The sequence below is a fragment of the Leptopilina heterotoma genome, unplaced genomic scaffold, assembly GCF_015476425.1.
Source record: "Leptopilina heterotoma isolate Lh14 unplaced genomic scaffold, ASM1547642v1 Lhet_68, whole genome shotgun sequence".
NCBI lineage: Eukaryota > Metazoa > Arthropoda > Insecta > Hymenoptera > Figitidae > Leptopilina > Leptopilina heterotoma.
The window spans coordinates 4,921,941-4,942,558 of record NW_025111157.1 but is presented as its reverse complement, the minus strand read 5'-3'; the positions used below and the strand labels follow the sequence as shown (position 1 = coordinate 4,942,558).

General features: G+C 23.7%; 3 protein-coding genes across 4 annotated transcripts in view; 2 read left to right on the top strand and 1 right to left on the bottom strand.

The window, feature by feature from the left end:
- Nucleotides 1–1,190: 1,190 nt before the first annotated feature.
- LOC122510385 (estradiol 17-beta-dehydrogenase 11-like) lies at nucleotides 1,191–11,164 on the top strand. Its single transcript, XM_043625000.1, has 8 exons — nucleotides 1,191–1,321; nucleotides 3,487–3,732; nucleotides 5,681–5,805; nucleotides 5,988–6,098; nucleotides 6,198–6,359; nucleotides 8,435–8,517; nucleotides 8,589–8,705; nucleotides 10,888–11,164. Exons 2-8 carry the CDS (start codon nucleotides 3,489–3,491, stop codon nucleotides 10,982–10,984), a joined length of 939 nt encoding a protein of 312 aa, XP_043480935.1. The 5' UTR covers nucleotides 1,191–1,321; nucleotides 3,487–3,488; the 3' UTR covers nucleotides 10,985–11,164.
- A 177-nt stretch (nucleotides 11,165–11,341) lies between these two features.
- On the bottom strand, nucleotides 11,342–13,849 carry LOC122510382 (chitinase domain-containing protein 1). The gene is made up of 7 exons (XM_043624997.1): nucleotides 13,570–13,849; nucleotides 13,293–13,439; nucleotides 12,968–13,151; nucleotides 12,746–12,855; nucleotides 12,462–12,616; nucleotides 11,877–12,209; nucleotides 11,342–11,549 (listed from the first exon to the last, which is right to left on the bottom strand). The coding sequence occupies exons 1-7, from the start codon at nucleotides 13,672–13,674 to the stop codon at nucleotides 11,411–11,413; spliced, it is 1,173 nt and encodes a 390-aa protein (XP_043480932.1). The 5' UTR covers nucleotides 13,675–13,849; the 3' UTR covers nucleotides 11,342–11,410.
- Nucleotides 13,850–14,117: 268 nt separating this feature from the next.
- LOC122510380 (vacuolar protein sorting-associated protein 13D) overlaps nucleotides 14,118–20,618 on the top strand; it is a 28,144-nt gene continuing 21,643 nt past the window's right edge. For both annotated transcript variants that reach the window (XM_043624994.1, XM_043624993.1), the window contains exons 1-6: nucleotides 14,118–14,518; nucleotides 16,111–16,301; nucleotides 16,453–16,684; nucleotides 16,822–17,018; nucleotides 17,219–17,386; nucleotides 17,452–17,689. In XM_043624994.1, the coding sequence (XP_043480929.1) occupies nucleotides 14,422–14,518; nucleotides 16,111–16,301; nucleotides 16,453–16,684; nucleotides 16,822–17,018; nucleotides 17,219–17,386; nucleotides 17,452–17,689 (1,123 nt within the window). In that variant the 5' untranslated portion in view covers nucleotides 14,118–14,421. The remainder of the gene's footprint in view (nucleotides 14,519–16,110; nucleotides 16,302–16,452; nucleotides 16,685–16,821; nucleotides 17,019–17,218; nucleotides 17,387–17,451; nucleotides 17,690–20,618) is intronic.

Here is a 20,618-nt window from a genome sequence, read left to right as displayed (position 1 = left end):
ATGAAACATTTTGCCAAAAAAATCTGTTTTACTTTAAATGCTACGATATTAATTTAGAAATTCAGTGTCATTTTTCTTTTAATAGTAGCATTTTTGATAAAAGGTAATTTGTTCTAATAGTAAAATTTTTGCTGAAAGGTAATTGCTTTTAATAGTAAAATTTTTGCTGAAAAGTAATTTGTTTAGTAGTAAAATTTTTCCTGAAGGACATTTTTTAATAGTAAAATTTTTGCTGAACGTTAATTTGTTAATAGTAAAATTTTTGCTTAAAGATAATTTTTTGAATGGTAAAATTTTTGCTGAAAGGTAATTCTTTTTAATAGTAAAGTTTTTACTGAAAGATAATTTTTTGAATTATAAAATTTTTGCAGAAAGGTAATTCTTTTTAATAGTAAAATTTTTGCTGAAAAGTATTAAAGTTTTAATGTTGATAAAAATCAAAATTACTAATTAAATATTCAAAAGATCAATAATTTTTGTTAACGTTTGTTTACTTTTATTCACTTTTGCTCACTTTTGTTCTAATTCGAAAAGCAGAAATAATTTTTTTTTTTTCCAAGCTCAATGAATCAGATTGTCAATTAAAGTTCCGTTCAAATCATCTCAAGCAACATTACAATAAATATTTAGCAATAAATTGTGAATCGACCTCGATCTGACTATATTTTACTCGCGAAGTTGAAAATAGGTTGTGATATTTCTCCATAGAGTAAATTTCATAACTTTCCCATAATTTTTTTTTTTTTTTTATATTCCCCCTTTGAGACTCTGAAAAAAATTTTTTCCTTTTATCTATTTGAGTTTTAAAAAGAAAATTTGTTGATTGTAATTATTTTTACAGATTTGGATACAATTGGGCAAGAATTTAATTGTGAAGATAATGTCTGAATTGGTCGAAAAGTAGGCGAAAAAGAGTGTTTCCATTTGGCATCGGAAGAGAAGGGATTGCATTTTCCTATAGGAGTAACGATACTTTCATGTTTCACTAGCATGCATAGAATCTGTTTGAATCGTCGTGTACCAGTAAAGTTTTGCTGACTTTAGATTTCGAGAGCCTCCGTCTTGATTTTGCAGCACGAGGACTATAGTGAGTTTCGCTACGAGAGCTCAATTCGCAAAGAAGTAATGCCTCGCAATTCGAATTGTGCACTTGTGTGGGAAAGAGTGGTTCCAACATCCTCAGGACATTCTCTTAAACTCAGTGAGACACCCACTTTCTATCCTCGTCGAAGACAACGATCACAACAGAGAATTCGAAAAGAAAAACGGAAAACGAAAAAGAAAAACGAAAGAAAAAAGTGACTTACTTGACACATCTTCGGTAGGACACACTCTGAAATTATATACTTTAATTCACTTTAATCACTTAAAACAAAATTTACAAACTTAACTTTATAAAAATTAATTCATACACAAATTTAAACGTTTCGATACAAAAAATTCACTTACGCCAATTTTTCTATTTTTCATATTTGAAATAATTTTTTGTTAAATACATTTTTTCTTACATCGGGTATTTTGTAATTTAAATGAAAATTTAAAATTTAGATTCGTTGGATTAGAATTGAAAAAGTATTGAATGAACCTTCTAGTTTAAATATTTTTCAAAATATTTAAACTGTTCAACAGAGAAAAAGAAGAAAAGAATTCAATTTTATGATCAACAAGTTTTGAACGTTCAAATGAATGGAATATTTTTTATCAATATTTTCATAAGTTGCCGATTGGAATAAAAATTAAAAACTTACTTTACATCTAGAAACTAAAATTAATTTTTTTTCCATAGTGACGCAAAATTATTGTTATAAAATTTAATTCGAAAAAGAAGAAATAAATTTCGTTCCTTTGAATGCGTTCGGAACTTGAGGATCATTCAATTTTTGAATCAAACAATTAAAAGTTCAATGGAAATTTAATTTCGCTTTCTTTCAATTTCAATAAATGGAAACTAAATTATATTTTAATTATATATTTACATTTTTTAAGCAAATTTTATATTTTTATATAATTTCTATTTATATTGAAAATGAAAGTAAATTACATGAAATTTTCATTGAACTTTTGATTTTTGAATAATAGAATTTGAAAAAATATTCTATGAATCTTTTTACTGGAATATTTTTAAAATTATAAAATTATTCAAATTTTGAATTAAGTAAAAGTTAAAAAGTTTAAATTAAAAAATTAAACAAAAAGTAAAAGTTCAATGACAAGTTAAATTATTTCATACTTTTATTTTTGAAATTAATTAAAAGTTAAAAAGTATAAATTAAAAAAAGTAAAAGTTTAATTATTTCAAATATTTATTTTTTAAATTAAGTAAAAGTTAAAAAGTTGAAAATAAAAAATTTAAAAAATGTAAAAGTTGAATTCCAAGTTGAATTATTTCAAATTTCAATAAATAAAAATTAATTTATATTTTACATGAGATCTAAAACTAGAAAAAAATAAAAATATTCGGTAAATATATTCGAATTTGCAGCTTTAAAAAGGTAAATAAAAATCTTGAAATAAAAAAGAAATTAATAACTTGAAAAAGATAATAACACTCTTGAAAATTCGATTTTAATTAACTTCTGTTGAATGAAATGAATGAAAATAAAATAAATTCCCTTATTAACATATTCGAATCTTACAATTTAATCGCGAATATATTATTTACAACTTTCACTGTATACTATGTATTAATTTAATTAAAACTCGTATGCCGCAAGTCGAGAAAATAACAAAATGTAATAGATCCTGTTGATTTATTAGAGCAAATGGTTTTTTTTCTTTAACTACTTAATAATTGCTTATTGATCCTTTTTTTCGGAAAATTATACACATGGAACAATTTTGTCATTTTTTCATAATTATCCACGCAATTTTGAAATTATAATGCCAATTTACATTGGTACAAGAATAATTATTTTCACAGTAACATTTTTAACACCAGAATTTAAAACTAAATTAAATTAAACTAAATTTTTAGAAAAGAATTTTAAAAAAATACGTAAAATTTAAATGAAATGAAATTAAACTAAATTTTTAGAAAAGAATTTTAAAAAATACCTAAAATTTAAGTGAAATTAAATTAAACTAAATTTTTAGAAAAGAATTTTAAAAAATACATAAAATTGAAATGAAATGAAATTTTTAGAAAAGAATTTTTAAAAAAATACATAAAATTTAAATGAAATGAAATTAAACTTAATTTTTAGAAAAGAATTTAATAAAACAGAGTTAAAATTATATTGAATTAAATGTTTAAACAAGAGTTTTAAAAAAGTTTTAAAAAAGAATTTTAAAAAATACACACAATTAGAATTAAATTAAACAGTAAAAAGTGAAATTTCGCATTAAATGTACATTTTCACTTTTATAGAGAGAGATTATTAACACAAACTTCTAATATAGACACATAAATCGTATACAATAAACACAAACGACTAAAAACTCAATAAAATTGAATTTTTTAATCAACAATGAATATTTAATTTTCAGGTATGAAAATGGTTATCAAAAATTTATTGAGTATGTTATACGATTTTTTAATAGTCATGGGAATGGCCATAGTGTATATAACGGAATCGATAGTTTTAACATTAATTCCAAGACGTTATCGTGGAAAAAACATAAAAGGAGAAGTGGCACTTGTTACTGGAGGAGCAGGTGGCATTGGGAAATTAATTGCTACTGAATTAGCCAATCTTGGATGCAATGTAGTAATCTGGGATATCAACAAAATTGGTAAGCAATTTAAAATTAAAGGTTCTTCACCTTCTATTCTGCTATTTAATTCCTATACACGTTCTTTAAATTCCACTAGAGAAGAAAATTAATTAATTGAGGCAGAGACAATTTTCATTTAATAATTTAATTAATTGCAATTAGTCTTCTAACGCCTTTGAACTTTTTTTTTTAATTTGATTTTCTTTTTTTTTAATAATATTAATAGTATAAGTAAACAATTAATTAAATTTCGTTAATCGTTATTTGTTTGGAAATAACGAAATAATATAAATGAGTGGAAATTATGTTAAAATGAGACTATCAAGTGAAAGCTCATTTACCTCTGAGAAAATAATAAGTCTGTAAAGAAACGGTCAATAATAATAGGCAAAAAAAATGTTATCTTCTTGCAAGACAAGGAAACTTTCTGAAAAAAGAGAGATTTTTAACTTTAATCTACTTTCATCAGCAATTTTTTTTTAAATACCTAGAAAAAAATTTTTTTGTCCTTTCTTTTTCTTAAATTTTTTTTGTTTTTTAAATATTTTTGTTATTAAAAATATCAATTTTTTTCAAACCAAAAAAAATTATTTTTTTGTCCTTTTCTTTGTTGTTTTTGCTTTTTAATATTTTTTTGTTATTAAAATCAGAAATTTTTCTAAATAGAAAAAATTTGTTTTTCATTTATTTTTGTTAAATTTTTTTGCTTTATAATATTCTTTTTATTAATTTAATATTTTTATTATTAATAATAATTATCAAAATATATATTAATTTCTACGGAAAAAATTTGTCATGTTTAAAAATTTATTTGCAGTTCGTGGATGAGTGGTAATTATAAAAGTAAACTAAAGAAAGACAACGGCAAACATTTTGTTGACATTTTATGTGGTTATACTTTCAAAACCAATTTTGTTACAGCGCGTGTACTGTTAAAATAATATAGAAAAAAAAGAAATAACATAAAAATTTACAATCAAAAAAAGGGAAATAAAATTAAAGTTTTTAAAAACGAATTAAAAAATAAGAGAATTTGAACTTTCACAATTATTTTTTTAAACATAAAAAAATAGAAATTTTAAGTTTAAAAGAATCTCTTTACATTTGTCTATGATGAATTCTGTGTAAACTTTGAGAAAGCGGGTGTCAAACTTAAGTTGAATAAATTTAAACTAACAGAATAAAGAAATGGATTTTTTAAAATAGTGTTTATTACTAAAATAAACGTGAAAGAAAGAAAATTACAATTTTAATTGTTATAAAAATAATTATTTTCGGAGTTTCGCAATTTTTTATTGGGGTTTATATTTATTTAACATATTTTATTATTTTCACATTATGTATTTATTTTATATACTTTATTATTTACTTTATTATTTTATAATAAACGAATATTTCGCAATTCAATCAATAATTTTTAAATTAAATAATTTTAATTAACAGAAAACGAAGTGAAAATAAAGTTTTATAAAAAAAATACGTTTAGAGCAATTAGAACAATGAGCTTTAATGTAAAGTTAATTTAATGTAAAAATACGAATATTTACGATAAGAATTTTATTTTTAAAAAATTATTTCAACCTTGACTGATATTTTTAAACTCTGTAGTTTTTTTTATCGACAATCTTAATTAGAATGTTAACAGAAGATATTACTTTTTTTATGAAACAATGGCGAGAGCATAAAAGTTTAAAATTATAATTAATTATACAACCAAATTCATTACTTTTGTCTCCTTCCGGTTAGTGAATATCTATGCTAATTTTGTTATTACTATTTTTTATATTCACTACAATTTTTATTTGTTGAAAACTAAATTTAATTGCATTAAATTAATTATGTACATTAAAGTATATTTATAAAATGAAAAAATATATTTAAAGTTCACATATATTTTTTACATATAAATATTAACAAAGATAATTATTTTATGAATATTTAATAATTATTTTATAATAATTTTCAGGTATTGAAGAAACTGTGATTGAAATAAGACAAAACGGAGGAAAGTGTTGGGGATATTATTGCGACATTTCTGATAGAGAGGCAATTTACAGAACTGCGAAATTAGTTCAAGTCGACGTTGGCAATGTAAGTTTTAAATAAAAAAAGAATTTTTCAAATATTTATCTCAAAAAATTATGTCACTAAGAAACTTTTGTTAAACAGTAAATAGAAGAATAATTAAAATAGTGTAAACAACAAAGTTATTTTTATTCTGGCTGTAAAAAATAAATTAAATTTCAGTAAAAAATTATTTTTTCGACAATTAGGTGACAATATTAATTAATAATGCCGGATATATTTACGGGGATACTTTATTACAAATACCAGATGACGAAATTGAAAAAACGTTTAAAGTTAATATTTTATCACATTATTGGGTAAGTAATAATATTTTTTTTCTTGATAATTAATTTTTTTATAATTTTTAAATAATTTTCTCAAAGGAATATAAATATTAAAAAACAAATGATTTGTAGACCACAAAAGCATTTCTGAAGGACATGATGAAAGATAATCATGGCCACATTGTAACGATTGCGAGTGTCGCAGGATTAATGGGAACTTATAATTGTACCGATTATTCGGCGACTAAATTTGCAACTATTGGCTTTCACGAAAGTCTCTTTACTGAATTGAAGGTAAAAACTGTTTAAATTATCATCAAGAATTACTAATTTAATATTTATAATTTTCAATTATCAAAAAATAATAATTTCATATTTATAACTAGCTGTCGTACCCGTCTTCGACGGGTTTTAGTTTCTACCAATACATTTAACAGTGTGTCTACCAATTTGGAAAATAAGGAAATAGCTCAGGAATTTAATTTGACCGGAAAAAAATAATAATTAGTTAGGTACCATTATAGCTATTTCAGTAGGAAAATATTACTATTTGAATCAGTGATTGACTTTTTATTATCAAATTAGTTATTTTAACCAATTCAAATGCAGAGAACAATATTTGTCAATTTGTAGTACTTTAATTAATGCATTAAAAATTTATCAAATTTCCCACCCAGTTTTTGGAGTTATAGTAGAGTCTAATTGGAACTAATTGTATCGCAAAGGTTACGACTGCTAAAACCTAACATAAGACCTATATTTTAGACTGAAAGTAGGGCTTAAATTTTGACCCGGGTCTGTTTTCATAAATATTATACATCAATAAAAATTAAAGTAAAAAGCAATTTTTTAAAAGCGAATTAATATAATGAAACTTTTTCTTAATTTGATTGGAAAATTCCCAGCTTTTTCCAGTTTTCCCCGTTTGGTAGTTACCCTGTTAAATGTATTAGTAGAAACAAAAAACTGTCGTAGACGGGTACGACAGCTAGTAATATAATCTATATTTTATATGAACTTAAGAAAGAGTATTTTCATAAAAATAAGTAAATTTTTATAGCCATTTGTAGATTTATTTATGGATAAAATCAAGTAAATTTAAATTTAACAAAAGAAGATAAACCGTGAAAAAGGACAAAGCAGGAAATTTTGTTAAATAAAATAGACACCGTGTTAACTTTTGTCTTTACATTGCTCAAAACATCTCTAAAAGTTAAATCTAGAGTTAAAATAAAAAAAACGTTTTAACATATAAGTTTTTGCCTAGTGGCATATAATATGCTTGTATTGTATCAGAGGTGACTTACAATTTCTTGACATCCTGCAATATCATTTTAATCATAAAAAATTTGCATTTTTAATATTTCTGAAATTCTTGAAAATATTAGATTAATTTGATAAATAATTCTCAATTACACTATTTTTACGTCAAAATAATAATCAGAGACTCCAAAAATACTACTGAATTAAACTTCATAGTAATAAGTATCGATTTTTTGATATTGAAAATATTTTTATATTTACTTATAGGATAGTATTTTTTGCAAAATTATGCTAAAATCTGACTAAATAACATATAATATTGAATTTTAGAAAGTTTAAAAGCTATCCATTAAAAATGTGAAATTTGGAAATTTTCCATTTTTTGAAGTTTTTGAAAATATTTTTATATTTACATCTTAGTTATAGGATAGTATTTTTTGCAAAATTATTCTAAAATGTGACTGAATAACATGTAATACTCAAATATAGAAAGATTAAAAGCAATCCATGAAAAATGTAAAATTTTGAAATTTTTGATTTTTTGAAAACATTTGTATACTTACATATTAGTTATAGGACTTTATTTTTTGCAAAATTATGCTAAAATGTGACTAAATAACATGTGATACTCAAGTATAGAAACTTTAAAAGCAATCCATGAAAAAATTAAAAATTTTGAAATTTTCGATTTTTTGAATTTTTTGAAGAAATTGAATATCTCCCGTTCTAATTAATATTTTTTAAATCTGTAAATTTATAAACCTTCCTTGGGTCAATACCTAATAACCTACCAAGTTGGACTTAAATCGATTTACATGTTTTTGTGTGATTGGGGTACAAAGTTTTTGTGACAGACATACGTACATACATACGTACATACATACGTACATACATTAAATTTTTTAAGAATATTTTTGGAATCCCTGATGTCCATAATAACTAATCATGTTAACATTTTGAAGTTTTAAGCAATGTACAGACAGACATCTGATTTTATTAATAAGGATTTTCAAATATGAATAATAATAATAATAATAATAATAATAAAAATTATAATTATAATTCATTTAAAATACTTGATAAAATTTAATGATTTTTAATTTAAGTCTCACGGTTACAATGGAATACAAGCTACCTTGGTGTGTCCATATTTTATAAACACAGGAATGTTTCCCGGAGTAAAACCAAAGTAATAAAAAAATTTCTCACTCTTGGATTCTAAAACGAGAATATAAAACTAAATTTTGATAAAACTTTCAGACTAATGAAGAGTTTAGAACCAGAGTACGTTGCCAATGAAGTTGTATCTGGAATTTTAACTAATCGAATGTTAATCATTCTCCCGGGTATCATCAAATTCTTCTTTCCCCTAAAAAGGTGAGTTCTTTTAAATTTATTTTTAACTAGCTGTCGTACCCGTCTTCGACGGGTTTTAGTTTCTACCAATACATTTAAGTTTCTACCAATCTGGAAAATCAGGAAATAGCTAGGGAATTTAATTTGACCGGAAAAAAATAATAATTAGTTACCATTATAGCTATTTTAGTAGGAAAATATTACTATTTGAATCAGTGATTGACTTTTTGTTATCAAATTAGTTATTTTAACCAATTCAAATGCAGAGAAGAATATTTATCAATTTGTAGTACTTTAATTAATGTATTAAAAAAATTAAATTTTCCATACAGTTTTTGGAGTTATAGTAGAGTCTAATTGGAACTAATTGTATCGCAAGTAGACCCTACGTTACGACTGCTAAAACCTAACATAAGACCTAAATTTTAGGCTGAAAGTAGGGCTTAAATTTTGACTCGGGTCTGTTTTCATAAATATTATACATCAATAAAAATTGAAGTAAAAAGTAATTTTTTAAAAGCGAATTAATATAATGAAACTTTTTCTTAGTTTGATAGGAAAATTCCCGGTTCGGCATATTCCCAGCTTTTTACAGTTTTTCCCGTTTGGTAGATACCCAGTTAAATGTATTAGTATAAACAGAAAACTGTTCGACAGCAAGTAATACAATCTATATTTATATGAACTTAAGAAACAGTATTTTCATAAAATAAGTAAATTTTTATAGCCATTTGTAGATTTATTTATGGATAAAATCAAGTAAATTTAAATTTGACAAAAAAGAGATAAAACGTGAAAAGTTTGGACAAAGCAGGGAATTTTGTTAAACAAAAATAGACACCGTGTTAACTTTTGTCTTTACATTGCTCAAAACATCTCTTAAAGTTAAATCTAGAGTTAAAATGAAAAAACGTTTTAACATGTAAGTTTTTGCCTAGTGGCATAATATGCTTGTATTGTATCACAGGTGACTTACAATTCTTGACATCCTGCGAAATCATTTTAATCATAAAAAATTTCCATTTTCAATATTTCTGAACTTCTTGAAAATATTAGATTGATTTGATAAATAATTTTGAATTGCACTATTTTGACATCAAAATATTAATCAGAGACTCCAAAAATACTACTGAATTATACTTCATATAGTAATTAGTATCGATTTTTTGATATATTGAAAATTTTTTTATATTTATTGTAGGATAGTATTTTTTGCAAAATTATGATAAAATCTGACTAAATAACATATAATATTCATTTTTAGAAAGTTTAAAAGCTATCCATTAAAAATTGTGAAATTTGGAAATTTTCCATTTTTCAAGTTTTTGAAAATATTTTTATATTTACATCTTAGTTGTAGAATAGTATTTTTTGAAAAATTATGCTAAAATGTGACCAAATAACATGTAATACTCAAATATAGAAAGTTTAAAAGCAATCCATAAAAAAATGTAAAATTTTGAAATTTTCGATTTTTTGAAAACATTTTTATACTTACATATTAGTTATAGGACTTTATTTTTTGCAAAGTTATGCTATAATGTGACTAAATAACATATAATACTCAAGTATATAAACTTCAAAAGCAATCCATGAAAAATAAAAAATTTTGAAATTTTCGATTTTTTGAATTTTTTGAAAAAATTGAATATCTCCCGTTCTAATTAATATTTTTTAAATCTGTAAATTTATAAACCTTCCTTGGGTCAATACCTAATAACCTACCAAGTTGGACTTAAATCGATTCACATGTTTTTGTGTGATTGGGGTACAAAGTTTTTGTGACAGACAAACATACATACATACATACATACATACATACATACATACATACATACATTAAATTTTTTAAGAACATTTTTGGAATCTCTGATGTCCATAATAACTAATCATGTTAACATTTTGAAGTTTTAAGCAATGTACAGACAGACATCTGATTTTATTAATAAGGATTAACAAATCATTTAATTTGCTTCCAAAAAGTTAGAAATAATTTAATTAAACAATTACTAAATAATTTTAATCTTTATAGTATTGAAAATAAAATTAGAGATTTATTTCTAATTAAAAGTAAATCAAGACTTACGAAAAATTTTTAATTTAATAAAAATTCAATCGAATTTAAATATTTAATTAATTAAATAATAATTTAATTAAATTTAACTGAAAAGTTATTTATTTAAATTTAAATTTATTTTTTTAGTATTTTGCCAGCAAAAATGTGCTGGGCAATGATGTATAATATCGCAAAAGGTCCACAAACAATGATGATGTTAAAAAGGAAACATTCTCAATTATAAACAAGGACTAATAGTATTTTTAAATCAAACAAACAAGAATGATCGTGATATTCTTCTAAGCATTGATACATTATTTTTGAATAATATTTTCATCGAATTCACAACACTTCATAATTTGAAGACTGAGAAAAATAATTTTTAGACTTAAAGATCATAGAAAATAGAAAAAAAACGAATTTTAAATTATAGAAATTGTAAAAAATGAAAAATATTTAATAAAAGAATTGATACTATTTATAAAATAATAGAGAATTCTTTTTTAATTGACTTTACTTCTATTTAAAATCCATTACTTTTTTCCCCTTTAAATATGCCAATTAAATTTTCTGAATATAAAATTAATTTTTATCCACAAAGTTTTATGTAACCGAAATAACTTTATTATTAGAGTTTCTTTCTTATAATTAACAATTTAAGATAATATTCTCAAAGTAAATCGTAAAAATAATCGAGACCCTGTCCCAATTCCCAAATGGCAATTCCAGTGCCCAATTTCTCAGCGAGTTTCAGTCTTTGCTCTATTGAATACAATGTTGGATAGAAAACATATCCTGGATTTCTGTTTCTAGAATTTTAATACAAAAATAATTATTCGAAACATTTTTTGATAAATTGGAAAATTACCTGCTTTCTTAAAATATTTCTTTCTTTAAATAAAACATATTTCTCTAAAAAAAATAGTATTGGGTAAATAAAATAAATAAAAAAAATAAAAATTCAGAATGAAACTTTTAATTAAAGATTTTAGTCTCGGAGTCAATAAAAATAGTTGCGTAACTAATTCGAAATTTTTAATCGTAGAGAGAAAAAAAAAGTGTTTACGTAAAATATTTATCAGTGACTATAAAGCAGGTAATTTTTCTTTTTTTCTGAACGTAATGGAAAATCTTACTTTATTTCGAAAAAGTTTTCCTTGGCTTTCTCATCCCACTTTAATTTTCCTTTATAAGATTCAAGAAGTTGAAGATATTGTGAACCGACAATTGCACCACCTCCTTCTGGTGTATAATTATTCCCATAGAAATTCAGTCCCATGAGAATTTGTGCTCTTTTTGGATCTTTATTATCGTGAACAAGTGCCTTGACGCATTTTTTAATCCAACTCACAGGTGCATTTGGACCCGGATATTCAAAATTTGAATAATCGTATGTCATTAATGAAAATGCAGTGATGCTTGACGATAGAAGATCAAAATGTTTCTTTTTAAACATTTCTTCGCCGCTTCTAAAATAAAACGGAAAATAATAAAATAAAATTAACAAAAAAAAAAGTTTTAAGACAAAAAACAAATATAATAATCGTAAAAATAAAAATGATATTAATTGCTAAAAATAAAAATCTATGTTAATCATCAAAAATAATATATTAATAGTTAAAATAATTGAAAATAATATTTTAAATTGAAAAAAAATGTCCTGTAATTCTAATTCTAAAACTACCTGTAATTCTAATTCTAAAACTAAATTTTCTATTTACTCTCTCCAAGGTGGAACAACTAGAATCGTATCCAATTCTCTATCCTTCAATGCATCCGCAATTTCTTTTACAATTTCAGTGATAACTATTCGATTCACTCCCATAAATAAAAACTGCGTCCAAATCTCAAACACATATCCATCTAATTGATATGTCTGTAAATAAAACAAAATGAATTAATTTTCTATTATCAATTATTATTTTCTATTTGATTTTCTTTTGGGATAAAAAATCTGAAAGAAAATTTCCTCTTTGAAACTATAAATAAATTTATAATTATGTACCTCAGCAGTTTTGCTAAGAGTTTTTATTAATTGCACCATTGTATCTTTATTTAAATGCAGATCAGAAACCTCTTTAAATGACCAATTTTCAAAAAGAACTCGAGGTAGAACTGAAAATCAAATAAATTAGTATCAAATCTTCAAATTTCCGTAAATGCAAATAATATTAATTATAATTAAAGGGGAAGAATATTAATTATAAGTTAATTAAAATATAATTACTCTTGACATTATTATCTTCTTTTCCTGTGAGTTTAATCTCATTTAACCATTTCTTTTGTACATCATGAGTCGATAGGGTGAATTTTGAACCACTTTTACTGGGTGGCAATGAAAACCAAACAGGAGAAAGCGACGTAAATTTTTTTGGAAATAATTTTCCCACATCATATCCATGACCATTCCACTGTAAAAATTTTGAATTTGAAAAAAATTAGACAAATATAATGTAAATTTTATGAACCTAAGATCTAAAAGTTCGTAAAAACGGTAAAAACAACAAAATTTCAAAACCAGATTTTCGATTGGAATAAACTTTTTCTCTTACCGGTGTAATGTAGCCAAGAACATCGCCTGAAAATCGTTTTCTCTCAGTGTCTTTAAAATAAAGACCAGATTCTCTTAAAATATCGTGGGCTTTGGAATCATTTCTCACTAAACCTCTGTCAAACACATCCTGATCAACAGGACCTTTCTGAAAAGTAACCAAAATTTTGAGGTTAGGAATCAAAAAGTACAATTATATACAATAGAACGCTTAATTTACAATTAATATTCATAATCATTTAATTATTGAATTACTTTTAATTATTAGCATTACTTACTTTATTTTCTACTTTGTTTTTCTCCTTCTTCACAGTCTTTTCCGATTGTGGTGACAGTGTCCCTGACACGTAAACAATACAAAACACAAACAATAAACATTTCATTGTTACTTTTATAAACTATTTATTGTAAAAAAATAAAAACAATAGGGTTCAGTAGTTTAAGAATATTTAAACATTACTGTATAAACTTAATATTTATTAATTTAATTAATTTAAAAAGATTAAAATGTAGTCATGTACGTGTCGTCGTTTTCGTAATTTTACAAAAATCGAAACGTCAATTGTCTGAAGTTAGCAGTAGGACGTTACTCTCGAGTTTCGATAAAATGGATTTTAAAGCGGGAAATTCGTCAATTGACATAACTTTTATTGATTAGAAAATAAATCAACGAGTAAATATTCATCAATGAAAGGAAAATAATAATAATAGATAATGTAAGAAATTGTTAATAAAATTTTACTAAAAGAACAATTATTCTTTACCAAAAGAGAAATAATCGATTAGTATCGAATGTTATCGATTAACTAGTTCGGAAAATCAACAACTTGCGAACAACATGTCGGCATCATCATCTTTAAAAATACTATATTATTGTTCGTGTCAAAGGTGTACTTTACTTTTTTAAAAGAATTATTCATCATTTAATAATTAAATAAGAAAAAGAAGTTTTCAAAAAGAATTGTCTAAATGCCAGCCTATCAAGAATGGCACTCAAAATTGCTGTTATTGCCATTGAATCTTGATTTTCGACGAAACAATCAATTAACAATTTTTCAAGAAATACTTCACCTTCTTCTGTATATACTATTGTTGCAATAATTGTCAAACATTGAGACGCATTTCTCAAAATGTTGGATGGACTTGTCGCTTGGGTGCTTAATAATTATTTAGGAAAATATGTGGAAAATTTAAATACCGATCAACTAAGTATTGCCCTTCTCTCAGGTATAGTTGCTTTTCAAAAATCAATTCTCACACTAAATTTTCACAATTATTCAATGAATTTGTCATTGATATTATTTTATTGTCTACAGTTGATGTTTATTAAACCATTGTTTTACTCAATCAATGCTGTACGACTAATTTTAATCACGTTTTTATATCAAAAATGTTTCCTAACCTCACTTTTTCTTAATTATACCCATTTCTAGAACGCATTATACAGTTATTTGAATTTTATGAATTTTCTTAAGAATATTACCAGATAAATTTATAATTAACTTGTGAACTAATTAACTGATGAAGCATTAAATAAGGAAAAAAATTATTTTACATTCGTATGATTTTTATGCGATTAAATAGATTAATTTTCTCTTAAATATAATAAAAAATCTATAATTTACTGTGTTAATTAATTAATTAATAAAATTCTGATGAGTCAGATCGAAATTTAGTTTATTTTGAAAAAAATGTATTTTTTAGCTTAAAAAGTATTTTAAAAAGTGTTTAAAAATTCTTTAAAAGTAAAAACGAATTATCTTCCTGTTTGTGAGTCAGTATAAAAATTGTGCAATTTGCATTAAGATTTATAAAATGAATCGGAAATTTGATTAAAATACTACCTTGTTATGTTACATCAAATTTTACATTTGTGAGAAAGTTTATATATTACGAAACTTTGTGTATGAGAGAAGTTTGTTAGTATTTCACAATTGACTTTCTAGTTATTGCATAAAGTATTGTTCAATGAAATTTTTTAATTTTTAATGTATAATTTAATTGAGACTGTTTATAAATAAAATGAGACTAATATAAACCATTATATTATGTTTCGAAGTAGAATTAAGTATTATTTTTTCATTAAATTATAGTATAGTAGCAATTTTCAGTAATAAAATTTTAGTTTTATTTATAAATAAATTATTAGTTTCATTTATAAATAAATTATTAATTTTATTTATAAATAAATTATTAGTTTTATTTAGTAATAAATTAATGAATTAATGGAATTTTTGAATTCATTATTAATTAATTTTATGAATCGTAATACTTATGAATAGAATTTAATAATCAATGAACGAACAATGAGTAATAAGAGGTTTTATTTAAGGAAATTTTGCGGAATTTTATTGTCGTAATTTTTATTAACCTTCAGCCTCTTGAATTGGACTTAGTTTTACCTATATGTAATATTCGAACAAATTTGTCTTATCGCTTTGCACAGTCATCATTAAAACTACATTTTACATTTTTTTTTATCTTTTTTTATCACATTTTATTTTTGCAAATTTATAATTTTAATGTATTAATTTACTGTAATTACTTAATGTTTATAATTTCAAATCAAATTACATATAATTTTTAATAATGTAAAATATTAATTATAAGTTTTTCATTTCTTACTACAAAGTATAATTATTTATTCAAACTATTTCTATATTTTTCATTTTATGTTTATTATTATAATAATTTAAATTAGACTATTAGTTTATTAAATAAATTATAAATTATTATGAAAGCTTTTAACGTTTAAAAATAGTAATTTTTTTTAGTAGATAATGGTGAGGTTTAAATTAATAAATAAATTTTTGTTTCAGGTGAAGTGGAATTGGAGAATTTGCCATTGAAAAAGGAAGCACTACGTCACATTGGTTTACCAGTTGAAATTAAAGCAGGATTTATCGGAAAAGTTCGAGTACAAGTACCTGTTAGACAAATAAGAACAGCATCATGGGTTATTGCTATTGAACAACTTTATTTAGTAGCTGGACCAATTTGTTTAGATGAGGTAGATTTAATAGACTTCATAAATAGATTTAATAGATTCAACAAATGAATTTAATAGATTTGATAAATTTAATACGTTTCCAAGAATTTCAAGAATTCAAATATATAGTTTCTTTTGAAAATTATATTCAAATTATTAATTTTCTTTTTAGTACGACAATGAAGCGGAGGAGCATGCAATTTTAGATTATAAACTAAGTCGACTGGAGACACTGGAGGCGAGATGGCGTGCTGAGTCAGAACGTGATCCTGGTTATTATGCGACAAGTTATAGTTCTTGGTTAAATTATGGAACTTCTTTGGTGACTAATATTATTGAAAATTTACAGTTAAATATTAAGAACGTTCATTTGAGGTACGAAGATACCAAAGCACTTTCAGATGGTAAGATTTTATAAAAAAAAACTTTATTAAAATTTATATTTTTATTTAGTTTTTTGTTTAATTATGCTAAATGTATTTTTATTGAATGCTTAATATTCTTCTTTTTCGTAATAAATATTATTTTCAATTTATTCCAGGTACAGGTATTGCTTTCGGTGTGATAATTGAGGCAATAACAGCTCAAAGTTGCGATGCCAGTTGGATTCCAGGTTCCACGTCGTGGAATCTTTCCGATGCTTCCTTCAAGCTCATGGAACTCGATGGACTATCAGTCTACTGGAATCACTTGAAAAAGGAGGACTTATTTGAAAATTTAAACCTCGGAGATTTAGCAGTATGTTGAATTTAATTTACTCAATCAATTAAAATAAATTTACTCAATAAATTGTATTAAATTCACTCAATCAAAAGAAAAGAAAAGAAAGAAATTGAGTAAAAGAAAGATTCACTCAAAGAGAATAATTGAGTGAAACTCAATGAAATTACTCGAAGTGCACTAATTATAATATTAAATTCTCGATTTTTTTTATTTAGATTGCCATGAACGAACTAAAAAAAGCAAATCACAGATATATCCTGTCACCTGTGAGTGCGAAGGCTCATATAAAAAGAGACAGATCGGAAAGACCACTTCGATCGGCAAATAAGCCAAGAATAGTTTTAGATCTTTTATTAGATCAAGTTCCATTGGCACTGACTGATGTAAGTTTCTATATTATCAAGTTAAAAATGATTGCTGATCAATGAAGAATATTTCTTTATTTCAGGAACAATATGAACAAATGGTTAAATGTATCAAAGGCCTCGAGGACATCGATCGACGAAGACGACAGTGGAGATGTAGACCAACAGTTTCTGTTTTTGATTCGCCGAAAGATTGGTGGAAATACATGGCGCGTTGCTACATTGGTCCTGATAGTTTAAAACCAAAAATGTCCTGGAACGATATTATTGAAAGGGGGAAAAGAAATGTCACTTATGTCGAGGCTTGCGCAAAATTATTAGGTAAGGAATTTTTCTTTTTTTGAGAATTTCCACTACTTTAAATTCGCTAATAATAGAAATCAAAAGACTATTCTCAAAAATTATAATCAAATTCTTTAAAACGATACAATTATTTTCAAAAAGTATTCGAAATTCAATTATTTTCAATATCTAGTTATTTTCATAAAATTTCGCAAAAGAATTCAATTATTTAAAAAAAAAATTGATAAAATTCATCCAAAATTCAATTATTTTCATAAATAATAAAATTGCCACAGGAATTCAATTAATTGAGAATAGCATTTTCAAAAAAATTTCGAAAAAATGTATTATTTAAGAAAATTTGTATGCAATTCTTCACAATAATTCAATTACTTTTACTAATAATAACAATTTTAATAGAAATTCAATTATTTAAAAAAATGTTTGATAAAATTCGAAGCAAGAATTCAATTATTTCTAAAATTAATAAAAATCATCGAAGAATTTCAATTATTTTTGATACTATTTTAAATTAATTAATCGAAAAATCCAATTATTTTCACAAATAAAGTTTTCCACGAGGATTCAATTATATTTCAAACTAGCTGTCGTACCCGTCTTCGACGGGTTTTAGTTTCTACCAATACATTTAAGAATGTTTCTACCAATCTGGAAAATCAGAAAATAGCCGGGTACTTAATTTGACCGGAAAATTAATAATTAGTTACCATTAGCTATTTAGGTAGTATAATATTACTATTTGAATAGTCTCCTCCCTTTAGCAAAAAATAAAAAATTATCAAAAATTCCAAAAACCGAATTTCTTAAAATTCAACATTTTTCCTTCCTTTTTATGGCATTTAGCTTCATTATTTTTGTGCTCTTCAACAATACTTTACTTATTTAATAGTCTCCACCCTTTGGTAAAAAATAAAAAATTATTAAAAATTATCAAAAATTCAAAAAACTGAATTTCTTAAAATTCAACATTTTTCCTTCTCTTTTATGGCATTTAGCTTCATTATTTTTGTGCTTTTGGAAAATACTTTACTTATTAAATTGTCTCTACTCTTTGGTAAAAAATAAAAAATTATTAAAAATTATCAAAAATTCAAAAAACTGAATTTCTTAAAATTCAACATTTTTCCTTCCTTTTTATGGCATTTCATTATTTTTGTGCTCTTCAACAATACTTTACTTATTTAATAGTCTCCACCCTTTGGTAAAAAATCTAAAAATATGGAAAATTAGCAAAAATTCAAAAAACCGAATTTCTTAAAATTCAACGTTTTTCCTTCTCTTTTATGGCATTTAGCTTCATTATTTTTGTGCTTTTGGAAAATACTTTACTTATTAAATTGTCTCTACTCTTTGGTAAAAAATAAAAAATTATTAAAAATTATCAAAAATTCAAAAAACTGAATTTCTTAAAATTCAACATTTTTCCTTCCTTTTTATGGCGTTTAGCTTCATTATTTTTGTGCTCTTTAACAATACTTTCCTTATTTAATAGTCTCCACCCTTTGGTAAAAAATCTAAAATAATGGAAAATTAGCAAAAACTCAAAAAACCGAATTTCTTAAAATTCAACGTTTTTCCTTCCTTTTTATGGCATTTAGCTTCATTATTTTTGTGCTCTTCAACAATACTTTACTTATTTAATAGTCTCCACCCTTTGGTAAAAAATCTAAAATTATGGAAAATTAGCAAAAATTCAAAAAACTGAATTTCTTAAAATTCAACATTTTTTCTTCTCTTTTATGGCATTTAGCTTCAATATTTTTGTGCTCTTCAAAAATAATTTACTTATTTAATAGTCTCCACCCTTTGATAAAAAATTTAAAATAATGGAAAATTAGCAAAAACTCAAAAAACCGAATTTCTTAAAATTCAACATTTTTCCTTCCTTTTTATGGCATTTAGCTTCATTATTTTTGTGCTCTTCAACAATACTTTACTTATTTAATAGTCTCCACCCTTTGGTAAAAAATCTAAAAATATGGAAAATTAGCAAAAATTCAAAAAACCGAATTTCTTAAAATTCAACGTTTTTCCTTCTCTTTTATGGCATTTAGCTTCATTATTTTTGTGCTCTTCAAAAATACTTTACTTATTTAATAGTCTCCACCCTTTGGTAAAAAATCTAAAATAGTCAATTATTTTCATAAATAATAATATTCTTCTCAGCAATTAAATTATTTTTTTTTTAATTTAATAAAATTCTTAACAACTATTCAATTATTTTCATGAATAATAAAATTCATCGTAAAATTTAAATTATTTTTAATACAATTTTGCAGGAATTGCTCGACGAAAGTATTTTCATAAATTTTAATAAAATTCTTAGCAAAAGTTCAATTATCTTCAAAAATTTTTCTGAATTCAATGGTTTTCAATATCTATTATTTTAATAAAATTTTCCAAAAGAATTCAATTATTTAATAAAAATTTTATTAAAATTCTACGCAAACATTTAATTATTTTAAAAAATAATAAAAATTCCGCAGGAATTCAATTATTTACAGATTTTAATAAAATTCTTCCCAAGAATTCAATTATTTACATTAATAATTCTTCGAAAGAATTCAATTATGCAGAACAATAACAAAATTATTCCCGAAAATTCAATTATTTTGAGGCATTTTAATAAAATACTTTGCAAAATTCAATTATTTTCACAAACAATATTTATCACAAGAATTAAATTATTTTTAAAAGCAATAAATTTCTTCTTGCAAATTCAATTATTTTAAAAAATTCTAATAAAATCGTTTCCAAGAATTCAATTATTTTAATAAATAATAAAATGCTTTTTAGAAATTCAATTATTTAAAAAAAAAAAATTATTAGAATGACACACATACATTCAATTATTGTCAAAAATTTTAATAGAATTCTTTGTAAAATTTAATTATATTAAAAAACTTTTCGCATTTCAATGATTTTCAATATCTACTATTTTCATTAA

Coding starts and splice junctions, on each gene's coding strand:
- LOC122510385 (XM_043625000.1), top strand. CDS start 3,489: ATGAAAATGGTTATCAAAAATTTATTGAGTATGTTATACGATTTTTTA. Junction 6,099..6,197: donor ATATTTTATCACATTATTGG/GTAAGTAATAAT, acceptor AATGATTTGTAG/ACCACAAAAGCATTTCTGAA. Junction 8,518..8,588: donor TTTCCCGGAGTAAAACCAAA/GTAATAAAAAAA, acceptor TAAAACTTTCAG/ACTAATGAAGAGTTTAGAAC.
- LOC122510382 (XM_043624997.1), bottom strand. CDS start 13,674: ATGAAATGTTTATTGTTTGTGTTTTGTATTGTTTACGTGTCAGGGACA. Junction 12,617..12,745: donor CTCTTAGCAAAACTGCTGAG/GTACATAATTAT, acceptor TTTTATTTACAG/ACATATCAATTAGATGGATA. Junction 12,210..12,461: donor GTTGTTCCACCTTGGAGAGA/GTAAATAGAAAA, acceptor GTTTTATTTTAG/AAGCGGCGAAGAAATGTTTA.